We start from the raw sequence: 23549 nt of genomic DNA on the forward strand, positions 1-23549 counted from the left end.
CCAAATGTCCATCGACTGATAAATAGATAAAGAAGATGTGGCGTATAAATGTAATGGAATATAATTCAGTCATCAAAAAGAATGAAATCTTGTCATTTGTCAGGATGTGCTTGGAGCTAGAGTATATTATGCTAAGCAAGATAAGTCAGTCAGTGAAACACAAGTACTATATGATTCCGATCATTTTTGGGATTTAGGAAACAAAACACTGAACATAAGGAAAAGGAAAAAGAGAGAAGGAGGCAAACCATAAAATTCTCCTAAATATAGAGAACAGACTTAAGGTTGCTGGAGGGGAGGAGGGTAGAGGATGGGCTAAATGGGTGTGAGCATTAAGGAGGGCGCTTGTTGTCATGAGCACTGAATGTTACATGTAAGTGATGAATCACTAATTTATACTCCTGAAACCAATATTACACTACATGTTAACTAACTAGAATTTAAATAAAAAATTTAAATGAGTGAATGAACTAATGAATGAATAAGCAAACAACAAACAAACAAACAAACAAAGTAAAAACCGTGTTTAGGGATAGGGCTCCTGGAAAAGGTGATATTTGACAAAGACTAAACTAGAATAAAGAATATGGAATTAAGACTCTGAAACTATATGGAGTTAATAGCTCACTCAATATACTCAATATCATCCATTGATTCAAACAAATAAATGGCCATGTTGTGAAACAAGCCCACTTCAAAAGCTGGTTGAGAGTCCATTGACTTTAATTGCAAAAATATGCATCACTAACTCTCATTGTATTATGCTTGTAAATGTGTTTGATATTTGCACTACTACCTTTTAGCTCTATTTTATTTTCTACTTTAGGAAAGAGAGAGAAAGTCATGATGGGACATGAAAATCATACTTTCACCAGTGATTTCATTCTTTTGGGACTCTTCTCTTCTTCTCGATTAAGTCTAGTTTTCTTTTCCTTTATAGTCATCATTTTCATTACGACTATAATAGAAAACACAGTCATGATCCTCCTTATCCTCAGGGACTCAAGACTCCACACTCCGATGTATTTCCTGCTGAGTCATTTGTCTTTTATGGACATCTTGCATATTTCCAACATCGTTCCTAAAATGGTCACTGACTTTCTGTCAGGCAGCAGAACTATTTCACTTGTATATTGTGGCTTCCAGGTATTTCTATCACTCACCCTACTGGGTGGCGAGTGCCTTCTCTTGGCAGCAATGTCTTATGATCGCTATGTAGCCATCTGTCATCCACTGCACTATCCTGTTCTTATGAATGAGTATGTCTGCGCTGTGATGGCTGGAGGGTCCTGGATTATCGGAACGGTCAACTCCATAGTCCATACAGCTTATGCCCTCCACTTTCCCTTCTGTCGCTCAAGAGCTATTGATCACTTTTTCTGTGAAGTCCCTGCCATGTTGAAGCTGTCCTGTGTGGACACAACACTCTATGAACGAGGAGTTTATGTAAGTGGCTTAATTTTTCTGCTTGTCCCTTTTTCCCTAATTTTTGCTTCTTATGTCCAAGTTCTCCTTACTGTCCTTCAAATGAAATCATCAGAAGCACGTAAAAAGTCATTTTCCACCTGTTCCTTCCACATGATGGTGGTCACAATGTACTATGGACCATTTATTTTCACATACATGAGACCCAAATCATACCACACTCCAGGCCAGGACAAGTATTTGGCAATATTCTATACCATTCTCACACCCACACTCAACCCTATCATCTACAGCTTTAGGAATAAAGATGTCCTAGAAGCAATGAAAACTATGCTCAAAAGTAACTTTCTCCATTAAAGATAGTAAGAAAAATACATGAATTATGTGTTTTCTATATTAATATAGAAACAAAATAAGTTTCTATCCCATCAACCATAGAAAGAAGTGGATATTTTCAAAACTTGATAATAATAAAGTTTCTTAGGTATTGGTTTTAGAAACACATGCATCTAAGGGCATCTGTGTGGCTCAGTTGGTTAACCATGTGACTTCACCTCAGGTCACGATCTTGTGGTTTGTTTGAGCCCCACATCAGGCTCTATGTTGACAGCTCAGAGTATCGAGCCTGCTTTGGATTCTGAGTCTCCCTCTCTCTCTACCCCTTCCCTGCTCACATTCTGTCTCTCTCTCAAAAATAATTTAAATATTTAAAACAATTTTAAAAGAAACACATACATCTAAAAATATACTGTTTCTTCCCTCTAAAATTCTCAGAAAGTATAAAAATTATCTTTTATAATATAGTAATATTTTGTGGGATCTACCAACCTTTCCACAGAACTTTTGTATTTTATGAAAGAGTAAAATTATAATTCCAATATTAGAACAAATTATCAAAAATTCATAAAAATGTAGGAAAAATAGGTACAGGTGTTCACACCCTAAAAACTACTAGTTATAAAATACATAAGTTAAAAATAAGTAAATTCTGCTATGTAATGAACAGCATGATGAACGGTGACTCTAGTTAACACTGTTCTATTGTACATTTCTACATTTGAAGTTGATAAGAGAGTAGGTTTGAGAAGTTCTCATCAGAAGAAAGTGAAGTGTAACTATGTGTGGTGATAGATGGTAACTAAACTTTTTTTGATAGTCACTTTACTATATATTTATAGTAGATATATATGTATATATACATGTATGTATATGTAAATGTATGTACATATATAAATGGATGTGTATATATAATTATTATGCTGTATACTTAAGTATAGTATGATTATATCACCTTTATAACAATAATACAGAAAAAATCAATTAATGTGTATTTAATAGTGTTTATTCACTGTGTATTACCTATATTATTAGTATGTAATTTAATACATTACATGTGTAATCTATTTAATATACTCATATATTAAATATTATTTAGTTAATAATATTACTATGAATAATATTTATTAAAAGTTATTTAATAAATAACATTAAATTTCTATTAATATGGATTATAAGTAGTGAAAACACATAATTTTGAAATCCATGATCCCTGTTTTCTTACACAATGATGTTAGCAAGTACTGTATGTAAGAATCTCCATGTATCCATTGCCTCTTTGTCTTAGTACTCCTGGATCATTTTTTATTGTGAAAATCTGAGCCAGAAGTTTCCGCCTCTGTACAGAGAAAGTGATGCAGAGAAGGACCAAAAACAGTCTAACAAGCACAAGCAATTTCTGTTCTTGCTTCCTTTCAAGCTTATTTGAGAGGGTAATTAAGAGACAAAATGTCAGCATTACATTAAATTACAAACTAATATAACTATATGTATTACTCTGCCCTCTCTTAGAAGTTTCTAAAAGCAAGCAAACCGGGGCACCTAGGTGGCTCAGTTGGTTAAGCGTCCGACTTTAGCTCAGGTCATGATCTCATGGTTCGCGTCGGGCTCTGTGCTCACAGCTAGCTCAGAGCCTGGAGGCTTTTTCAGATTCTGTGTCTCCCTCTCTCTCTCTGACACTCCCCTGCTCACGCTGTCTCTCTCTCTCAGAAACAAATAAAACATTTAAAAAAAGACTAAGGTTTAAAAATAAATAAAAATAAAAACAAGCAAACCGAAAATTTCCCAACCCCTCTTGAAACATTCATTGTTCTTTCAATAGTTTGTTTTGAAATCTTTGTTACTGAAGTGAGAAATATGTATACATACACGTACATATATACATTACACGTGGTAGAATAAAAGCACCCATCCTGTGTTAGAAGAAAATACACAGTATAAGCGCATCTTTAAAATTATGTCTTATTTTATATATACACATAGGTTTATATTTTTAGCATTTCATCCTAAAAATTATTGCAAAGGAACCAATACATTTGTTAATGTTTATTCATTTTTGAGAAAGAGAAAAAGATAGAGAGCATGAACAGGGGAGAGACAGAGAGAGAAGGAGACACAGAATCTGAATCAGGCTACAGGCTCTGGAGCTGTTCTCACAGAGCTGGACATGGGACTTGAACCCACGAACTGTGAGATTATGACCTGATTGAAGTCCAACACTTAACTGAGGAGCCACCCAGGTACCCCACAAATGTCCAATTAATTCAGATGATTTTATCAGTAATGAAAATTAGACTGCATGTAATGAGGTATTCATTTTATTATATCAAATTAACTAAATATTTTATATGAAATAAATATCCTATATATACACACCATAAATATATACCACATCTTCTTTGTCTATTTTTTAATTCATTCATTCATCCATTCATTCATAGATACTTCGGTTGTCTCAATTCTCGGCTACTGTGAACATAGGAGGGCCATATCTTTGAGACTGTTTTTGTTTTCTTTTGATATATACCCAGAATTGGGATTGCTGGATCATAATGTAGCATCTGAACCAATTTACTTTCCCACCAACACAGCACCAGGATTTCCTTTTCCACATATTTACCAACACTTGTTATCACATGTTGTTTTGATGATGGCCAATCTAAAATATGTGAAGTGAAACTCATTCTAGTTTTGAAATACATTTGTTATATTAGTGATTAGTGATTAAGCATTATTTTGTGTACCTGGTGATCATTTGTATTTCACTTTTGGAAATGTCTACTAACTTCTTTTGCCAATTTCTTAATCAGATTTATTTTCTGCCGTTGAGCTGACTTAGATGAAGGGTTTTTTTTGTATAATTTTTTTTATTACCCATTATACATTATTTACAAAAATGTTTTCCCATTCTGTAGGATGCCTTTTCATGTTCTTGGTTGTTTCTTTTGTTGTGCAAAAGGGTTTTAGTTTGAGGTAATCAAAAATTCATTTTTGTTTTGATGCTTGGACTTTTGGTATTATATCCAGGAAACACTGTCAAAGGCCAGAGTTTTTCTTCTTATATTTTCTTCTAGGTGTTTTATGGTTTGGGATAGTATATTTCAATCCTTAACATATATTGAGTTAAATTTTCTGGGGGACATAATATGGGGGTCCAATTTCTTCTATACAAAGCTATACATTTTTCTCAATATTATTTGTTGAAGAGACTCTCCTTTCTTCTTTGACTATTCTTCGAATCCTTGTTAAATATTAGTTGACCGTATATGTGAGGGTTTATTTCTAGACTCTCAATTGTTTTCTATTGGTCTATGTTTCTATTTTTATACCAGTGCCCTATTGTGGTTATAGCAATATTTGTAGTTGCAAATAAACAAATTACAAATTACAAATACAAAGTACAAAACTTGTAGTATATGTTGTAATCAGAAAGTATGATACATTTATCTTGGTGTTTCTCAGTGCTTAGGCTATTTGGTTTTTCTGGATTCATACAAATTTTAGAAGTACTTATGCTACATCTGTGAAAAATGCCATTGAAATTTTGAAGAATTGCATTGAATCTATAGATATCTATTAGCATGACAAATATGTAGCAATATTAATTCTTCCAACTCATGAAAATGAAATATGTTTTCATTTATTTGTATATTCATCAATTTTAATTTTTTAATTTTTAATTTTTAAAGTGTACTTATTTGAGAGAGAGAAAAAGAGGAAGATCATGCAGGAGTGGGGTAGGGACAGAGAGTGAATGAGAGAGAGAGAGACAGAGAATTCCAAGCAATCTCTGCACTTTCAGCTTAGAGCTCAATTCCAGGCTTGAATTCAGGAACTGTGAGATCATGACCTGAGCCAAAAATCAGAGTTATCCATTGAGCCACTGAGTAGCCCCTATATGTTCATCAATTTTTAAAAATCAAACGCATTTCTTTGTATGGAGAACTTTCTTGGTTAAATGTATTTCAAAGGATTGAATTATTTGTGATGCTATATTCTGAATAAGATTTTTTATTTATTTTTAAATGTTTTGTTGATTATACAAATACAAATAATTTATTTTATACAGTTTATTTATGCTATTATGAGAGTGAGTGAGTGCTAGGGAAGGGCAGAGAGAGAGGGAGAGAGAATCCCAAGGAGGTTCTGTGCTGTTCAACACGGGATTCAAACCTACAAACAATGAGATTATGATCTAGTCAGAGGCTTAACTGACTGAGCCACCCAGGCACCCAAACGCAAATATTTTCTGTATGTTGGTTTATATTCAACTACTTTACTATAATTGTTGATTAATTCCAACAAATTTCTGGTGGATATTTTAGGATTTTCTGTGTATAAGTTTATATCATATGGAAACAAAATATTACTTATCCTGTTCAAATAGGATGTTTTTTTTCCCTTGTTTGTTTGTTCTAGCTAAGATTTCCAGTACATTTTGAATAGGATTAGTAAGGAAGGGCACCTCTGTTTTGTTTCTGATTTTACAGAAAAATATTTCACTATTGAATATAAAGTTATATGGGGGATTGTTACATAAATTTGTTTGGAGTTATTATACTTTTATACCCATTTTACACTTTTTTTTTTATCATGAAAGGATACTACATTCATCTATTGCTTTTTTTCTGCATCTTTTGAACTACCACTGCAGCCCAAAAATAAATCCCACTTCATCAAGGTGAGTAAGTCTTTTAATTACTGTTGGATCCAATTTGGGGGTATCTTGTTGATAATTTTTGCATCCATATTCAGCAGGAATATTTTCTCATAATTCTCCTATTTAGTGGGGCCTTCTGGTTTTGGATCAAGATAATGCTGGGTCCATCTAATTAGTTTGGAAATTTTCCTTCCATTTCTTTATCTTCTTCTTCTCTCTCTCTTTTCTTTTTCTTTTTTTTTTTTTTTTGAATTGATTGAGAAGAATGTTTAACTCTTCTTTAAATGTCTGGTAGAATTTCTTTGGGAAGCCATCTGGTCCTGGATTTTCTTTCTTGGGAGATTTTGGATTACTGATTCAATTTATTTGTTAGTTATGGGTGTTCAAGTTTTCTATTTCTTTCTGTTTCAGTTTTGGTAATTTGTAAGTCTCTAGGAAATTGCCCACTTTTTACAGATTGTCCAGTTTGTTGGAATATAATTTTTCATACTATTATCATAATTTTTTTTATTTCTATGGTGTTGGTTGTGATCTCGTCTCTTTCATTTGTGATTTTATCTATTTGTGTCTTTTTTGTTTTATTCTGTTGTCTGCCTGATAAGTCTGGTTAAGGGGTACTAATTTCATTAATTCTTTCTAAGAATCATCTCTTTTTTTTTTAACATTTTTAAACGTTTATTTATTTTGAGAGAGAGAGAGCAAGAGCATGAGCCAAGAAGGGGCGGAGAGAGCAAAAGACAGAATCTCAAGTGGGCTCCAGGCTCTGAGTTGTCAGCACAGAGCCCAATGTGGGGCTCAAACCCATAAACTGTGAGATCATGACCTGAGCCGAAGTCTGGTGCTTAACCAACTGAGATACCCAGGTGCTCCTTCTAAGAATCATCTCTTAATTTTGTTGATTTTTTCTACTGTCTTTATCTTTTGTTTTGTTCTATATTGTTTATCTCTGCTTTCATCTTTAATATATACCCTCTTCTGATGATTTTAGGCTTTATTTGCTGTTCCTTTTCCAGCTCTTCTAGATGTAAGTTTAGGTTGTGTATTTAAGATCTTTCTTGCTTCTTTAGGTAGCCCTGTATTATAATGAACTCCCCTCTTAGGCCTTTACTGCATCCCAAAGGTTTGAGACTGTCATGTTTTTATTTATATTTGCTTCCATGTACTTATTTTTTCTTTTTTATATTCCTGGCTAACCCATTTATTCCCCAGTAAGATGTACTTTATCCTTCAAGTATTTATGGGCTTTCCATTTTTTTCTCATAGTTGACTTCAAGTTTCATAGCTTTGTGGTCTTAAAATATACATGAAATGATCTCAATATTTTTGTACTTCTGGATGGCTGACTTGTGACCCACTATGAGATGTATTCTGAAGAATGTTCCATGTGCACTCGAGAATGTGTATTCCGCTATTTTAAGATGGAATGTTCTGAATATATTTGTTAAGACCATCTGGTCCAGTGTTTCATTTAAAGCCATTGTTTTCTTGCTGATGGTCCAGTGTTTCATTTAAAGCCATTGTTTTCTTGCTGACTTTCTGCTTAGATGATTTGTCCATTGTTGAAAATGGACTCTTAAAATCCCTTACAATTATTGTATTACGTTAATGACATTCATTATGCTTTTTATAAATTTATTCATATATTCTGTGCTTCCAAGTTGGAGGCCAAAATATTTACAGTTGTTAGATCTTCTTGATGAAAAAACCATTAGTTATGATATATTGCCCTTCATCTTCTCTTCTTGCAGTCTTTTGTTTAAAATCTAGTTTCTTGGGTCTTCTGTGTGGCTTAGTCAGTTAAGCATCTGACTGCTGGTTTTGCTCAGGTTATGGTCTCACGTTCATAGAGCCTCACATCGGCCTGTTTGGGATTCACTCCTCGTCTCTGTCTGCCCCTCCTCCACTCTCTCTCTCTCTAAAAATAAACTTAATTAAAAAACACTAAAACTTAGTTTTTCTGATATAAGTATGGCTGTCCTGGCTTTATTTTTACCTTAATTAGCCTTATAGATGGTTCTTTACCTTCTCACTTTCAATATGCCAATTTCTTTAGGTCTAAAATGAGTCTCCTGTAAGCAACATATAGATGAGTCTTGTTTTTATTTTCCTTTTTTTAAAAATTCTGATACTCTATATCTTTTATTGGAGCATTTAGTTCAGTTATCTTCACAGTGATTATTGAAATATATGAATTTGGTGCCACTGTGTTTCCTGTAGACTTGTTGTTTCTGGTGATGTTCTCTGTCACTTTCTAGGTTTTGTTGCTTTTGATTTTTCCCCTCCACTCAAGGAGTCCCCTTAATATTTCTTGAAGGGCTTGTTTAGTGGTGAAAAACTCCTTTAGTTTTGGTTTGTTGAGGAAACTATCTCTTCTTCGATTCTAAATGACATCTTTGCTGCGTAGAGTATTCTTGGCTGTATATTTTTTCCCATTAGCACATTGAATATATCATGCCACTCCTTTCTGTCCTGCCACGTTTCTGTGGACAGATATGCTACAAACCTGATTTCTCTTCCCATGTAGATTAAGGACATTTTTCCCTTGACGGTTTCAGGATTCTTTCTTTTTCTACGTATTTTGTGAATTTGACTATGATATATCTTTGCAAAGGTCAGCTTCTGCTGAATTTAATGGAAGTTCTCTGTGCTTTTTGGATTTTGCTGTCTGTGTGCTTCACCGTATTAAGGAAGTTTTCAGCTATAATTTGCTCACATAAATCTTCTGCCCCCTTTCCTCTAACATCTTTATGATATAAATGTCATTCCATTTTAAAAAGTCACTGAGTTCAATAAGTTTACTTTTGGGTTCCATTATTCTTATTTCTCTATTCCTTTCAGATTCATTAGTTTCCATAATTTTATACTCTGTATCACCAATTATGTCTTCTGTCTCATCCACCCTTGTTTTTATGGCTTCTATTTGAGTTTGTATCTTGGTTATGATATTTTTAATTTCAGCCTGACTATATTTTAGATATTTTATCTCTGCAGAAAGGGAGTCTCCAGTGTCTCTATTCTTTGTTCAATCCAGCTTGAATCTTTATAATTATTGCTGAGTTTTCTAGTTCCAACATCTTACTTATATCTGTATTGATTAAATCCCTGACCATTATTTCGTCTTGCTCTTTCTTTTAAGGTGAATTCTTCTATCTTTTCATTTTGGAGGGAGAAAAAAATAATAAAATAAAATAAAATTGGAAGAGGAGTTGAGATGGCAGAGAAGTAGAAGGATCCAGGCTACTCTCATGCTTCAAACATAGCTATATTGAAGTTAGATTACATGGAACACCTAGTAAATAAATCTGTGGAGAGGCAGAAGGACCTCCACAGTTGGAGGGAGATAGCTTGGAAAATGCAAGGTGCAGAGATATGAACTGAAGGAGAGAAAATAACAGAGCTGTGGAGGGGAGGGAATATTTTCCATGGAGAGACAAAGGGGAGAGAGAGAAAGAGGAGTTGAGAAAGTGCAGCATTGAGTTAACACAAGAAAACCTCTCTGGACCATGGACTCGGGAGAGAGAAATGCTGAGTGCCTAGTTAATTTTTGTAAACGATTTTTGGAGTTCAAACACTAAGGTTTTGAAATCGTGCCAATTTCTCCAGAATGGAGATGTTGAGCACTCGTGGGAAGGAGGGAGCTGGCCCTGGAGTGCATAGTATAGTATAATGATCTGCAGGCTGCACCGGGAGAAAACTGGGAGTGAACTGCCTCTCCAAGGATAAAAGACCCTCCAGGCATTAGCCAAAGACCTTTCATCAGCAGGGTGGAGAGGATATACACTGGATGAGAGGAATGTATCTCCACCATGCTAAGACTTTGAAGTTTTAGGCTTTAAATCCCTGCCATGCACCAAAGAAAACACTCAAGAGAGTTTTGGTGCAGGGCAAGCTGACTTTCTTTGCAATTCTGTGAAGTCTGCCTGAACAGTGAAGGCTGAGATCCCTGGTCTAGGAATGAGAGATGGGGAGGTGCCATTTTCCCACAACACCAACATGCTGGGACTTCAGAGAGGAACATAGTGGCCCCCTGAGGAGGCAAGAGCCACTTTCACCAGATCCGGTTACTCTGTGCTTGGTAAGTACTTATTTACTGAGGAAAAACTGACTCTGAGCCACCTAAGCCAGCCTCTCCTTCAGACAAGAAGAGCCATCACCCGCAGGGACCAAGAGACAACTTTCTTTTTTTTTTTTTTTTCCTGTTCCCTTCCTTTTTTACTTTTTATAGGATCAGGCTTCCCTGCCCTTTTATTTTCCAAGGTTACTTCAACAAACAAATCAAAGTACGCCTAGCTAAAGGTTCAAACACTCTACCACTGCAAGCAAAGAGGACTCTGCAGAAGAATGATCAATGGGAAAGAGCAGCCAAAATGCAATAGCAAAGTGCACACAGCATATATCAGAAACACTTCCTGGGGGGCTAGGTGTATGAAGTGTATGACCCCCTTTTAATATAGGAGTACTGTCAGGTGTAGGAACCTTAAAACGTTGTTAAAACACACACACACACAAAGACAGAAACTTAGCCAAAATGACAAAATGGAGGAATGTGCCCCAAAAGAAAGGTTAAGAAGAAATAATAGCCAGGGACTTGCTCAAATCACACATAAACAATATATCTGAACAAAAATTTAGAGCAGCAGTCATAAAATTACTAAATGGTCTTTTAAAAAAAGCAAAGAAGGCACCAGAGAAACCTTGTGCAGAGATCAAGGACTTAAGGATTAATCAGAATGAATTTTAAAAATGCTGTAACTGAGATGCAAAACAAACTGGTAACAATGGCAGTGAAGACTGAAGAAGCAGAGAAAAGAATAGATGAAATGGAGCATAAGATTATGGAAAATAATAAAGCTGAAAAGAGAGGGAAAAGAAGTTACTAGATCATGAGGGGTACTTAGAGTACATAAAGGTAGTAGCAGACCTGTTCCATGATATTTGACAGAGAAAAGAGTGGCAGGAAATATTCAATGTGCTTAATAAGAAAAATATGTAGCCAAGAATTCCTTATCCAGCAACACTGTCATTCAGAATAAAAGGAGAGGTAAAGACTTCCTTCTACAAACAAAAACTAAAGGAGTGCATGACCACTAAACAAGCCTTTCAATAAATTTTAAGGGGTCTCTCTGAGCAGAGGAAAAATACAGATACCAAAGCAACAAAGACTACAAAGAACCAGAGAACATCACCATATACTCTACAGGAAACAAAACGGCACTGCATTCATATCTTTCAATAATCACTCTAAATGTAAATGGACTAAAAGCTCCAATCAAAAGACCTAGAGTATAAGAATGGATTAAAAAATCAAGATCTATATATATGCTGCCTACAAGAGAATCATTTTAGATGTAAGGAAACCTGCAGATTGAAAGTTAGAGAATAGAGAACCATCTGTCATATTAATTGATGTCAGAAGAAAGGCAGGGTAGCTTTTTGTATGAGACAAACTAGATTTTAAAAGAAGACTGTAACAAGAGAAGAAGGGAATTATATCATAATTAGTCAATCCGTCAAGAAGGTCTAACAGTTTTAAATATTTATACCTCCTACTGGAGAGCATCTGAATATATAAATTGATTAATCACAAACATAAAGAAACTCGTTGATAATAATACCATAGTAAGATAATTTACTACCTCACAGCAATGGACCAATCATCTAAGGGGAAAATCAACAAGAAACACTGGCTTTGAATGACACACTGGACCAGATGGACTTAACAGATATATGCAGAGCATTTCATCCTAAAGCAGCAGAATTTCCAGTGCACATTCTTTCCAGTGCACAAGAAATATTGTCCAGAATAGAACACATACCGGTTCACAAAGCAGCTCTCACAGGTACTAACAGATTGAGATCTTACTATGCTTATTTTCAGGTCACAATGCTCTGAAACCTGAAATCACCAGAAGAAAAAAATTTGGAAAGCCCTCAAACACACTTGGGTTTAAGAACATCTTTCTAAAGAATAAATAGATTAACCAAAGCTTTTTAATTAAAAATATTTATTTTTGAGAGAGACAAAAAGTGATTGGGGTATGGGCAGGGAAAGAGGGAGACACAGAATCTGAAGCAAGCTCTAAGCTCTGAGCTGTAAGCACAGAACCCATTGCAGGGATCGAACTCACAAACTGTGAGATCATGACCTGAGCTGAAATCAGATGCCCAACAGACTAATACACCCAGGCACCCCATGGATTAATCTGGAAATTAAGAAATAAAAAATACATAGAAATAAATGAAAATAAAAACATGACAGTCCAAACTATTTGGGATACAGCAAAGGCAGCCCTAAGGGGAAGTACACTGTAAATCAGGACTATCTAAAGAAGCAAGAAAAATCCCAATTTCACAACCTCACCTTATACCTAAAGGAGCTAAAAAAGGAACAAGATATAATGCCCATAACTTACAGAAAATAGGAAATAATAAAGGTTAGAGCAGAATTAAACAATATAGAACAAACAAACAAAAAATAGTAGAATAGATCAATGACACTAAAAGGGTTTTTTATTGAAGAAAAAAAATTGATAACTAGCCAAACTTATCAAAAAGAAAACAGAGAGGACGCAAATAGATAAAATCATGAATAAAAGAGGAGAGATCTCAACCAACACCACAGAAATAAAAACAATTGTAAGAGAATACTATGTAAAAATATGTGCCAACAAACAGGACAATCTGGAAGAAATGGACAAATTCCGAGACACTACCATACTACCAAAACTCAAATGGGAAGAAATAAAATATTCGAACAGACCTATAACCAGCAGATAAATTAAATTGCTTATAAAAAATCTCCCAATAAATAAGAGTCTTGGGCCAGAAGGCTTTCCATGGGAATTCTACCAGACATTTAAGGTAGAATTAAAACCTATTATTCTCAAACTGTTCCAAAAAAGAGAAATGGAAGAAAAACTTCCAAACTCATTCTAGGAAGCCAATATTACCTTGATTACAAAGCCAAAGGCCCCACTAAAAGCAAGAATTATAAGCTAATATCCCTGATGAACATGTATGCAAATGTTCTCAACAAGATACCAGCAAATCAAATTCAACAGAACCTTAAAAGATTATTCACGATGCTCAAGTGGGGTTCATTCCTGGGCTGCCGGGCTGATTCAGTATTCTCAAATCAATCATGTTACCTACATTAACAAAAGAAAGAATAAGAACCATATGATACTGTTAATAGATGAAGAATAAACATTTGACATAATACAATATTCTTTCTTGTTAAAAGCCCTCAAGAGAGTAGGGAAGAATGAACACACCTTAACATCTTAAAGGCTTTATATGAATGATCCACAGCTAATACCATCCTCAATGGGGAAAAACTGAGAGGTTTATCCCTAAAATCAGGAACAGGAAAAGGATGTCCACACTCACCACTGTTGTTTAATATATTACTGGAAGTCCTAGCCTGAGCATCAAACAACAAAAAGAAATGAAAGGGATACAATTTGGCAAAGAAGAAGTTAAACTTTCATTCTTCACAGACGATATGATATTCTTCATGGAAAACCTGAAAGACTCCACCAAAAAGCTACTAGAACTGATATGTGAATGCAGCAAATTTGCCGAATATAAAATCAACATACAGAAATTGATTGCATGTCTGTACACTTATAATGAAGCAGCAGAAAGAGAGATTAATGGATTGATCCTATTTACAATTGTACCAAAAATCATAAAATACCTAAGAATAAACCCAAGCAAAGAAGTAATGATCTGTACCCTGAAAACTATAGAAAACTTATGAGAGAAATTTAAGAAGATACAAAACAATGGAAAAACATTCCAACCTAAAAAATATATATATAGTTAAAATGTCAAAACTACCCAATGCAATCTACACATTCAATGCAATCTCTATCAAAACAATACAAGCATTCTTCACAGAGCTATAACAAAGTATTCTAAAATATGTACGGAACCAAAAAAGACCTTGAATAGGCTAACACTGAAAAATAAACCAAAGCTGGAAGCATTACTTCTGGTCTTCAACCTGTATGGCAAAGCTGTAGTCATCAAGACCATGTGGTACTGACACAAAATCAGACATATGGATCAGTGGAACAGAATACAGAACTGAGAAATTTACCCACAAATGTATGTACAACTAATCTTAGACAAAGCAGGAAAGAATATCCAATGGAAAAACGACAGCGTCTTTAGCAAATGGTGCTGGGAGAACTGAACAGTAACATGCAGAAGGATCAAAATGGAGCACTTTCTTACACCATACACAAAAATAAATTCAAGATAGATGGAAGACCTAAATGTGAGAAAGGAAACCATCAAAATCCTACAGAAGAAAACAGGCAGCAACCTCTTTGACTGAGGCTGCAGCAACTTCTTTCTAGACATGTCTCTGGAGGCAAGAAAAACAAAAGCAAAAATGATCTAATGGGACCCGACCATGACAAAAACTTTCAGCACAATGAAGGAAACAATCAACAAAACTAAAAGGCCACCTAGCAAATGACATATCAGATACAGAAGTAGTATCCAAAATCTATCAAGAACTTATTAAACTCAACATCCAAAGAACAAATAATCCAGTGAAGAAATGGGCAAAAGACATGAATAAACACTTTTCCAAAGAAGACATTCAGATGGCACAGACACATGAAAAGATGCTCAACGTCATTCATCATCAGAGAAATACAAATCAAAATCACAATGAGATCACCTTACACCTGTCGGAATGGCTTAAGTTAACAACTCAGCAAACAGATGTTGGCAAGGCTGTGGAGAAAGAGAAACACTTTTGCATTGCTGATAGTAATGCAAACTGATACAGCTATATGGAAAACAGTATGGATTTTCTCAAAAAATTAAAATTAGAACTACCCTATGATCCCACAGTTGCACTACTAGGTACTTTTCCAAAGGGTATAAAAATTCTGATTTGAAGAGGCACATGAATCCCAATGTTTATAAGAGGGCTATCACCAATAGCTAAATTTTGGAAACAGCCTAAATGTCCATCGACTGATGGATGGATGAAGATGTGGTACACAAACATACGCACAGACAGACAGACAAACAGACAGAAACACACACATGCACACACACACACGCATCTATCTATCTATCTATCTATCTATCTATCTATCTATCTATCTATCTATCTATCTATCATCTATCTATTGGAATATTGTCCGCCAATTAAAAAGAATGAAATCTTACAATCTGCAACAACATGGATTGAACAGAAGTGCATTATTCTCAGCAAAATAAGTCAGAGAAAGATAGATATCATATGGCTTCAGTCATATGTGGAGTTTAAGAAACAAAATAGATGAATATAGGTGAAAGGAAGGAAAAACAAGATAAAAACAGAGAGGGAGACAAACCATATGAGATTCTCTAATACAGAAACAAACATGGTTGCTGGAAGGAAGGTGGGTGTGGTGTGTGTCAAATGGGTGATGGGTATTAAGGAGGACACTTGCTGAGATGAGCACCAGGAGATATATGTAAGAGATAAATCAATCTCTGGGTTCCATTCCTGAAACTAATAATACACTGTACGTTAAATAACTTGAATTAAAATAAATAGTATATTTTAAAAATAATCTATTTTTAAGTACATGGAATCAAAGAAAAAGTAAACACAGTAGTCCAAAACACTTGGTTTGCAGCAAAAGTTGTTCTAAGAAGGAAATTTAGAGAAATGTTAAGACTACCTCTAAGCAATCAAGAAAGTCTTCAAGTAAACAACCTAACATTATAACCCAAGAGCTAGAAAAAGGACGAATAAAACCTAAAAACATCAGAAGAAAGAAATAATAAAATTAGTGCAGAAATAAATGATATAAAAACGAAGAACAGAAAAATGAAAGCAAGAGATTATAAAGAGTTAATAACAATTTATAAACATCTAGCCAGATGTGTCAGAGAGAGAGGGAGAGGGAGAAAAGGAGAGAATGGTTCAAGTAAGCACAATCACAAATGAAAGAGGAAACAATCACAATCAATTATACAGCCAAAAAGTAAATGTAAAGAAATATCATAAAAACTACATACCAACAAATTAGACAACCTAGAAGAAATGGACAAACTCTTAGAAATGTAAAACCTAACAAAACTGAAGCAAGAAGAAATAGAAAATTTAAACAGACCAATTACCAGCAAGGAGGTTGAATAAGTATCATAAATTCCCAACAAGCAAAAGTCCAGGACTAGATGACTTTACAGGTGAATTATACCAAACATTTAAAGATTTAATAGCTACTTCTCTCACACTATTCCCCCCCCCCAAAAAAAAAGAGAACGAAAGGGAGAACTTACTAATCCATTCAATGAGACTAGTATCACGATGATACTAAAATCAGATAGAGACCTCTAAAAAAAGAGTCACAGGCCAATATCTCTGATGAACATAGGTGTAAAAAATCCTCGATAAAATACTAGCAAATAGAATCCAACAATATATTAAAATATTATTCATTACGGTTACATGAGATTTGTTCCCAGTGTTTAATGGTGGTTCAAATTCACTAATCAATTAACATGACACATCGCGTCAATAAAAGAAAGGATAAAAAACATAATCATTCCAACAGATGCAGAAAAAGAATTCAACAGAGTACAAAATTCTGTACCTCAAAAATGTAGGTTTAGAGGGAACATACATGAACATAATAAAGGCCATCTATTAAAAAGCCACAGCAAACATCATACTTAATGCAGAAAAACAGTTTTCCCTTAAATATCAGGAACAAGACAAGGATTTGTCTCATCACATTTATTCAACAGAGTACTGTAATCCTGTCTACAACAGTTAGACAACAAAAATAAATAAAATGCATCCAAATGAGTAATGAAGAAGTAAAATTTCACTATGCAGATGGCATAATGCATTATATAGAAACTCCTAAAAACTCCACTGAAAGCTATTAAGACTGATCAATTAATTCAGTAGAGTCACAGAGATAAATAAATAAATGTCCAGGAATCTGTTGCATTTATATATATATATATATATATGTTATTATATATTATATATATAATAGGCATATAATTCAGGAATAAAAATAATGAAGCAGAAGAAATTAAGAAAGAGAAATTAAGAAAAATATCCATTGATAATTGTACTACAAATAATAAGCTACCTAGGAATAAACCTAACCAAACAGGTGAATGAGCTGTACTATGAAAATTATAAAACATTGATTAAATAAATTGATGACACAAAGACATTCCACGCTTATGTATTGAAAGAACAGATATTGTTAAAATGTGTATAGTAACCAAAACAATATATAGATTTAGTGCAATCCCTATCAAAATACCAATGCCATTTGCACAGATAAAACAAGCTATCTTAAAATTTGTATGAAAACACAAAAGACACTGAATAGTCTGAGCAATTTTGAAAAAGGAAAGCAAAGCTGAAGATATCAAAATACCACACTTCAAGTTATATTACAAAGCTGTAATTATCAGGACAGTCTGGTATTGGCACAAAAAGAGACACATAGATCAATGGAATAGAATAGAAAACCCAGAAAGAAACCCACAATAATATGGTCAATCTTTGACAAACCAGGAAGGGATATCCAATGGGGAAAAGAATGTCTTTTCAACCCAGAGTGTTAAAAAAAAAAAAGTGCTCACCCAGATGCAGAAAAATAAAACTGGACAACTCTTTTAAACCATACACAAACAGAAACTAAAATGGACTAATCTAAATGTGAAACGTGGAACCATAAAAATCCTAGAAAAGAGCACAGGCACGAATGTCTCTTGACTTCAACTGTAGCAATATTTTTCTACCTATGTCTTTTAAACATGGAAATGAAAACAAAAATAAACTATTGGGACTACACCAGAATAATAAGCTTCTGCACTATGAAGGAAATAATCAACATTATTAAAATAACCTAATCAATTCCTGAAGATATTTGTGAAAGGCATATCGATAAAGGGTTAGTATCCAAAATTTGCAAATACCTTTTAAAACTCAACAACCTCAAAATGAATAATCCAATTAAAAATGGGTAGAGGACATTAATAGATATTTTCCCAAAGAAGATATACAGATGGTAACAGTCACAAAAGGTGCTCAACATAAGTGATCCTTAGGGAAATACAAATTAAACTACCATGGGATATCATTCCCCCTCTGTTAAAATGGCTAAAGTCAAATACACAAGAAACAACAAGTGTTGGTGAGGATGTCAAGGAAAGGGAACCTTCTTACACTATTGGTGGGAATGCAAACTGGTGCAGCCACTCTGGAAAACAGTATGGAGAATCCTAAAAATTTTAAAATAGAACTACCCTAAAATCCAGCAATCACAGTACTGGGAATTTACCACAAAAACACAAAAACCACTAATTCAAAGTGATATACGCACCCCTACGTTTATAGAAACATTATTTTCAATAGCCAAAATATAGAAGCAACTCAAGAGCCCATTTAAAAGTGAATGCATGAGGGGCGCCTGGGTGGCTTAGTCGGTTAAGCGTCCGACTTTCGCTTCGGTCATGATCTCGCGGTTCGTGGGTTCGAGCCCTGCGTCGGGCTCTGTGCTGACTGCCAGCTCAGAGCCTGTATCCTATTTCAGAGTCTGTATCTCCCTCTCTCTCTGACCCTCCTCTGCTCACGCTGTCTCTCTCTCTCTCCTAGAAATAAATAAAAATATTTTTTAAAAAAAGTGAGTGCATGAAGAAGTGATATGTATCTACCCATCATTTTATGTAAATATCACATGTATTTTTCATAATCATTATTATATACTTATTACAAAGTAATATGTAATATATAATGAATATATTATATGTAATATATAAAATAAATGTTTATCAATTTGTATATTTTTAAAATATTTAAATTTATTACATTTATTATATATTCATTATACATAATTTATTATGTCACATACATAAAATATTATTATATTGCACTGTATGTTAACTAACTAGGATATAAGTAAAAACTTGAAGAAGATAAAAAAGATTTCATTATTTTTATGCCTAAACTTTATGCTTATTATATAATAAATTACATATATATTATTAATAATGTATTCATTATATATTATATTCATTATATTTTACATTCATTATATTCATTGTATATATGTATAATATATATATTTTTATATATGTATTCAGACAAAAATAAAATCTTTATTTTTCTTTTTCAATTTTTATTTATATTCAAGTTAGTTAACAGTGTAATATAATAGTTTCAAGGGTAGAATTTACTGATTCATAAAATACACAAAACACCCATTGCTCATCTCAAGTGACTTCCTTAATACCCATCACACATTTAACCCACCCACACACACCTCCCTTCCAGCAATGTTCAGTTTGTTCCCTTAGTTAAAAAGCTGTTTATAATTTGCCTCTCTCTTTTTGTTTTCTTCCTATGTTTATCTATTTTGTTTCTTAAATTCCACATATGAGTGAAATCATATGGTATTTTGCTTTTCTCTGACTGACTTCTTTCCCTTAATACAATGCTTTCTAGCTCCATTCAGGTTGTTGTAAATGGCAAGATTCAGTCATCTTTTATGACTACACACACACCACACACACACACACATATTATATATGTATACCCACACATTATATATGTTTACACATGTATATATAAACTTCTTAATCTATTCATCAATTGATGGATATTTGGGATCTTTACATAATTTGGCTCTCATTGATAATGCTGTATTAACATGAGGTTGACTGTAGTCCATTGAGTGAGTACTTTTGCATTCTGTGCATAAATATCTAGTAATGTAATTGCTGGATTGTTGGGCAGTTCTTTTTTTTTTTTTTGCTTTTTGAGGAACCTCCATACTGTTTCCCAGAGTGGCTGTACCAGCTTACATAACCATTAATAGTATAAGAGGATTCCCCTTTCTCCACATCATCGCCAATAACTGCTGTTAATGTAGCCATTCTGATAGGTGGGAAGTGATATTTCATTGTAGTTTTGATTTGCATTTCCTTGATAGATGAGTGATGTTGAGCATGTATATCTATTCATGTCTTCTGCCCATTTATTAATTGGATTATCTGGGTTTCGGGTTTTGAGTTTCACAAGTTCTTTATTAATTTTGGATACTAACACATTATTAGGTATGTCATTTGTAAATATCTTCTTCCATTCCCAAAGTTACTTTCTTGTTTTGTTGATTCTTTCCTTCACTGTGAAGAAACATTTTATATATCATGAATTCCCAATAGTTTATTTTTCCTTTTGTTTCCCTTGTCTAAGGAGACATATCCAGTAAGAAGTTGCTATGGCCATATCAAAGTTTACTCATGTGTTCTGCTCTTGGATTTTGATTGCTTCCTGTCACACATTTTAGTCTTTCATCCATTTTCAATTTGTTTTTGTCTATAGTATAAAAAGTGGTCCAGTTTCATTCTTTTTATGTTGCTGTATAGTTTTCCCAATGAGATTTGTTGAAGACACTGTCTTTTTTTCCATTGGATATTCTTTCCAGCTTTCTTGAAGATAATTTGACCATAGAATTGTGGGGACATTTTTGGGTTTTCTATTCTGTTCCATTGATCTATGTACCTGTTTTTGTGCCAGTACAATAGTGTCTTGATCACCACTGCCTCGTAATAACATGATATCTGGAATTGTGATGCCTCAGCTTTAGTTTTCTTTTTCAAGATTGATCTAGCCATCCTAAGTCTTTTGTGGTTCCATACAAATTTTAGTGTTGTGTTTTCTAGTTCTGTGAAAAATTATGTTGGTGGTATTTTGATGGGGATTGAATTAAATATGTCCATTTTTGAATAGTGTAGATATTTTACCAATATTTGTCCTTCTAATCCATGAGCATGGATAGTATTTCCTTTTCTTTGGGTCTTCTTCAATTTATTTCATAAGCTTTCTACAGTTTTCAGAGTTCAAATCTTGTATCTCTTTGGTTAGGTTTAACCTACGTATCTTAAGGTTTTTGATGCCATTGTAAATGGGACAGATTTCTCTTTCTGCTGCTTCATTATTGGTCTATAGAAATGCAAAAGATTTCTATATGCTAATTTTGTATTTTGTAGCGTATTTCCTTCATGTATCATTTACAGCAATTTTTTGGGGAGAGGTCTTTAAGGTTTTTTTACATAAAGCATAGTAGGATCTGCAAATAATGAAAATTTAACCTCTTCCTTGTTGATTTGGATGCCTCTTTTCCTTTGTGTTGTCTTACTGCTGTGGCTGGGAGTTCTAGTACTACATGAAGTAACACTGGTTAGAGTGGATAGCCCTGACTTTTTCGTGATCATGGAGGAAAAGCTTCCAGTTTTTTACCCATTAAGGATTATATTAGTTGTGCGGTTTTCATATATTGTCTTTATTATGTTGAGGTATCATCTCTTTATCCTTATTTTGTTGAGTTTTTTTTTTTATCATGAATAGATGTTGTACTTTGTCAAATGCTTTTTCTGCATCTATTGAGAGAGCATATGGTTCTTATCCTTTCTTTTGTTAAGATCATGTACCACGTTGATTGATCTACAAGGAACCATCTTTGCAACATAAGGATAAATCCTACTTGGTTGCTGTGAATGATGTTGGATTTGATTTGCTAGTTGTTGTTTCTTTTCGAGAATTTTTGCACTCATGTTCATCAAGCATGTCAGCTTGTGGTTCTCTCTCTCTCTCTTTTTTTTTTTTTAACTCGAGGTTTTGTCTGTTTTCGGAATCAGGGTAATGCTGTGCAGGTTTGACTTATCATGTTGAGGCCACCAATTGTGGGTTCAGCTTTCAGCTTTGTCCAGCAAGGCCAAAGATGGAAGGAAGGAGTACTCAAGACTTCACAAATCAAAAGAGGTGAGAGGAAGGTGAGAGACAGCAGTACCTGCTTTGGATACTTGCCAACATGTTTAGTTTTCAGTGAGGAGCATTCTTTTTCTTTACCACGGGCTAAAAAATGAAAAAAGGAACAGCTGTTTATATAAAAACTTTACAGCAGCTTTTAAAGATGGCTCATTGTATTGTTACAAAAAAATCAATTAAGTTAATTGTTATGAACAATATGAGACACCTGTCCCTGGTTCCCCTACCATGGTACAGTTTATTTAGATCTATGGAAACAAGTGGGAAATTTGTAAAAGAAAACATGAAAAAGGAGAGAAGATTCCTGCTTCTATTTCAGTGACCTGGAGTGTAGTCTGTATGGCATTATGTCCATTACATGTATCTCCAGAGAAGAAACAAATTAAGAAAGAAAGTCTAACACCCACCTGTCCTATAGCACCTCCTACTATGGAGGACAACCTCCCTCGCTGTCCTCCTTCTATCCCTCTTCCTCCCTATCACTTAAAACCAATACCTATATTGGAAAGACATAAGCTGTCAGTTATGCAACTATGTTTCCAAGAGGGATATGCTTCTGGGGAGTTTCATACATTCATGGTCATTACCACTGCTGGACATCAACCTAGGCATGTGTCGCTCCTTTTACTTTAAGGTTGTGTGTTCCTGTCACACTAGAGTCACCAATTGCAAGTTCAGCTTACCATGTCAGGATCACCAGATGTGGACTCAGCTTTTGGCTTTGTTCAGCAAAGCTAAGGGCAGCAGAAAGGATTACTTAAGATTCTACAATTCAAAAGAGGTGAGAGTGAGGCTAAGGAAGTCTCCCTGAGCTGCTTTCAAGTTCCTGTATTTATTAGGCATACATTATAGGGAAAATATTGTGCAATGCCAGTAAGAAAATATAGGAAGCTTGCAAAAAACAAGGTGTTCCCAAGAGTACAAAGAACACAAGTAGGGTGGAGAACAAGATAAGATATTCCATAGATAACATGGTCTAAGGAATTCATAATCACAAGGACTCAACCCTCTATACATATTAACTAGATACTTGGTCAGCTGTTTTCAGCAAGCCCAGAAAGCAGTGTAATCTCCTTAATCAGGACAGTAATTTGATTTCCCACAATGCTAGTGTCATAAAATGGTTTAAAAGTTTTTTCCATTTCTATTTTATGGGATAGTTTGAGAAGATTAGGTATCAACTCTTCTATAAATGTTTGGTGGAATTCCCCTGCAAAACCATCTGGCCTTGGGCTTTTGTTTGTTGAGTGATTTTTGATTACTGACTCAATTTGTTTGCTAGTTATTAGTTTGTTCAAGTTTTCTATTTCT

General features: G+C 34.2%; 1 protein-coding gene across 1 annotated transcript; it reads left to right on the top strand.

Moving 5' to 3' along the window:
* Positions 1-843: 843 nt before the first annotated feature.
* On the top strand, positions 844-1782 carry LOC144238847 (olfactory receptor 2AJ1-like). Its single transcript, XM_077772751.1, has one exon. It carries the CDS (start codon positions 844-846, stop codon positions 1780-1782), a length of 939 nt encoding a protein of 312 aa, XP_077628877.1.
* The last annotated feature ends 21767 nt before the right edge of the window (positions 1783-23549 follow it).

The sequence above is a fragment of the Crocuta crocuta genome, unplaced genomic scaffold (assembly GCF_008692635.1).
Source record: "Crocuta crocuta isolate KB4526 unplaced genomic scaffold, BGI_CrCroc_1.0 scaffold2532, whole genome shotgun sequence".
In the NCBI taxonomy this organism is placed as follows: Eukaryota; Metazoa; Chordata; class Mammalia; order Carnivora; family Hyaenidae; genus Crocuta; species Crocuta crocuta.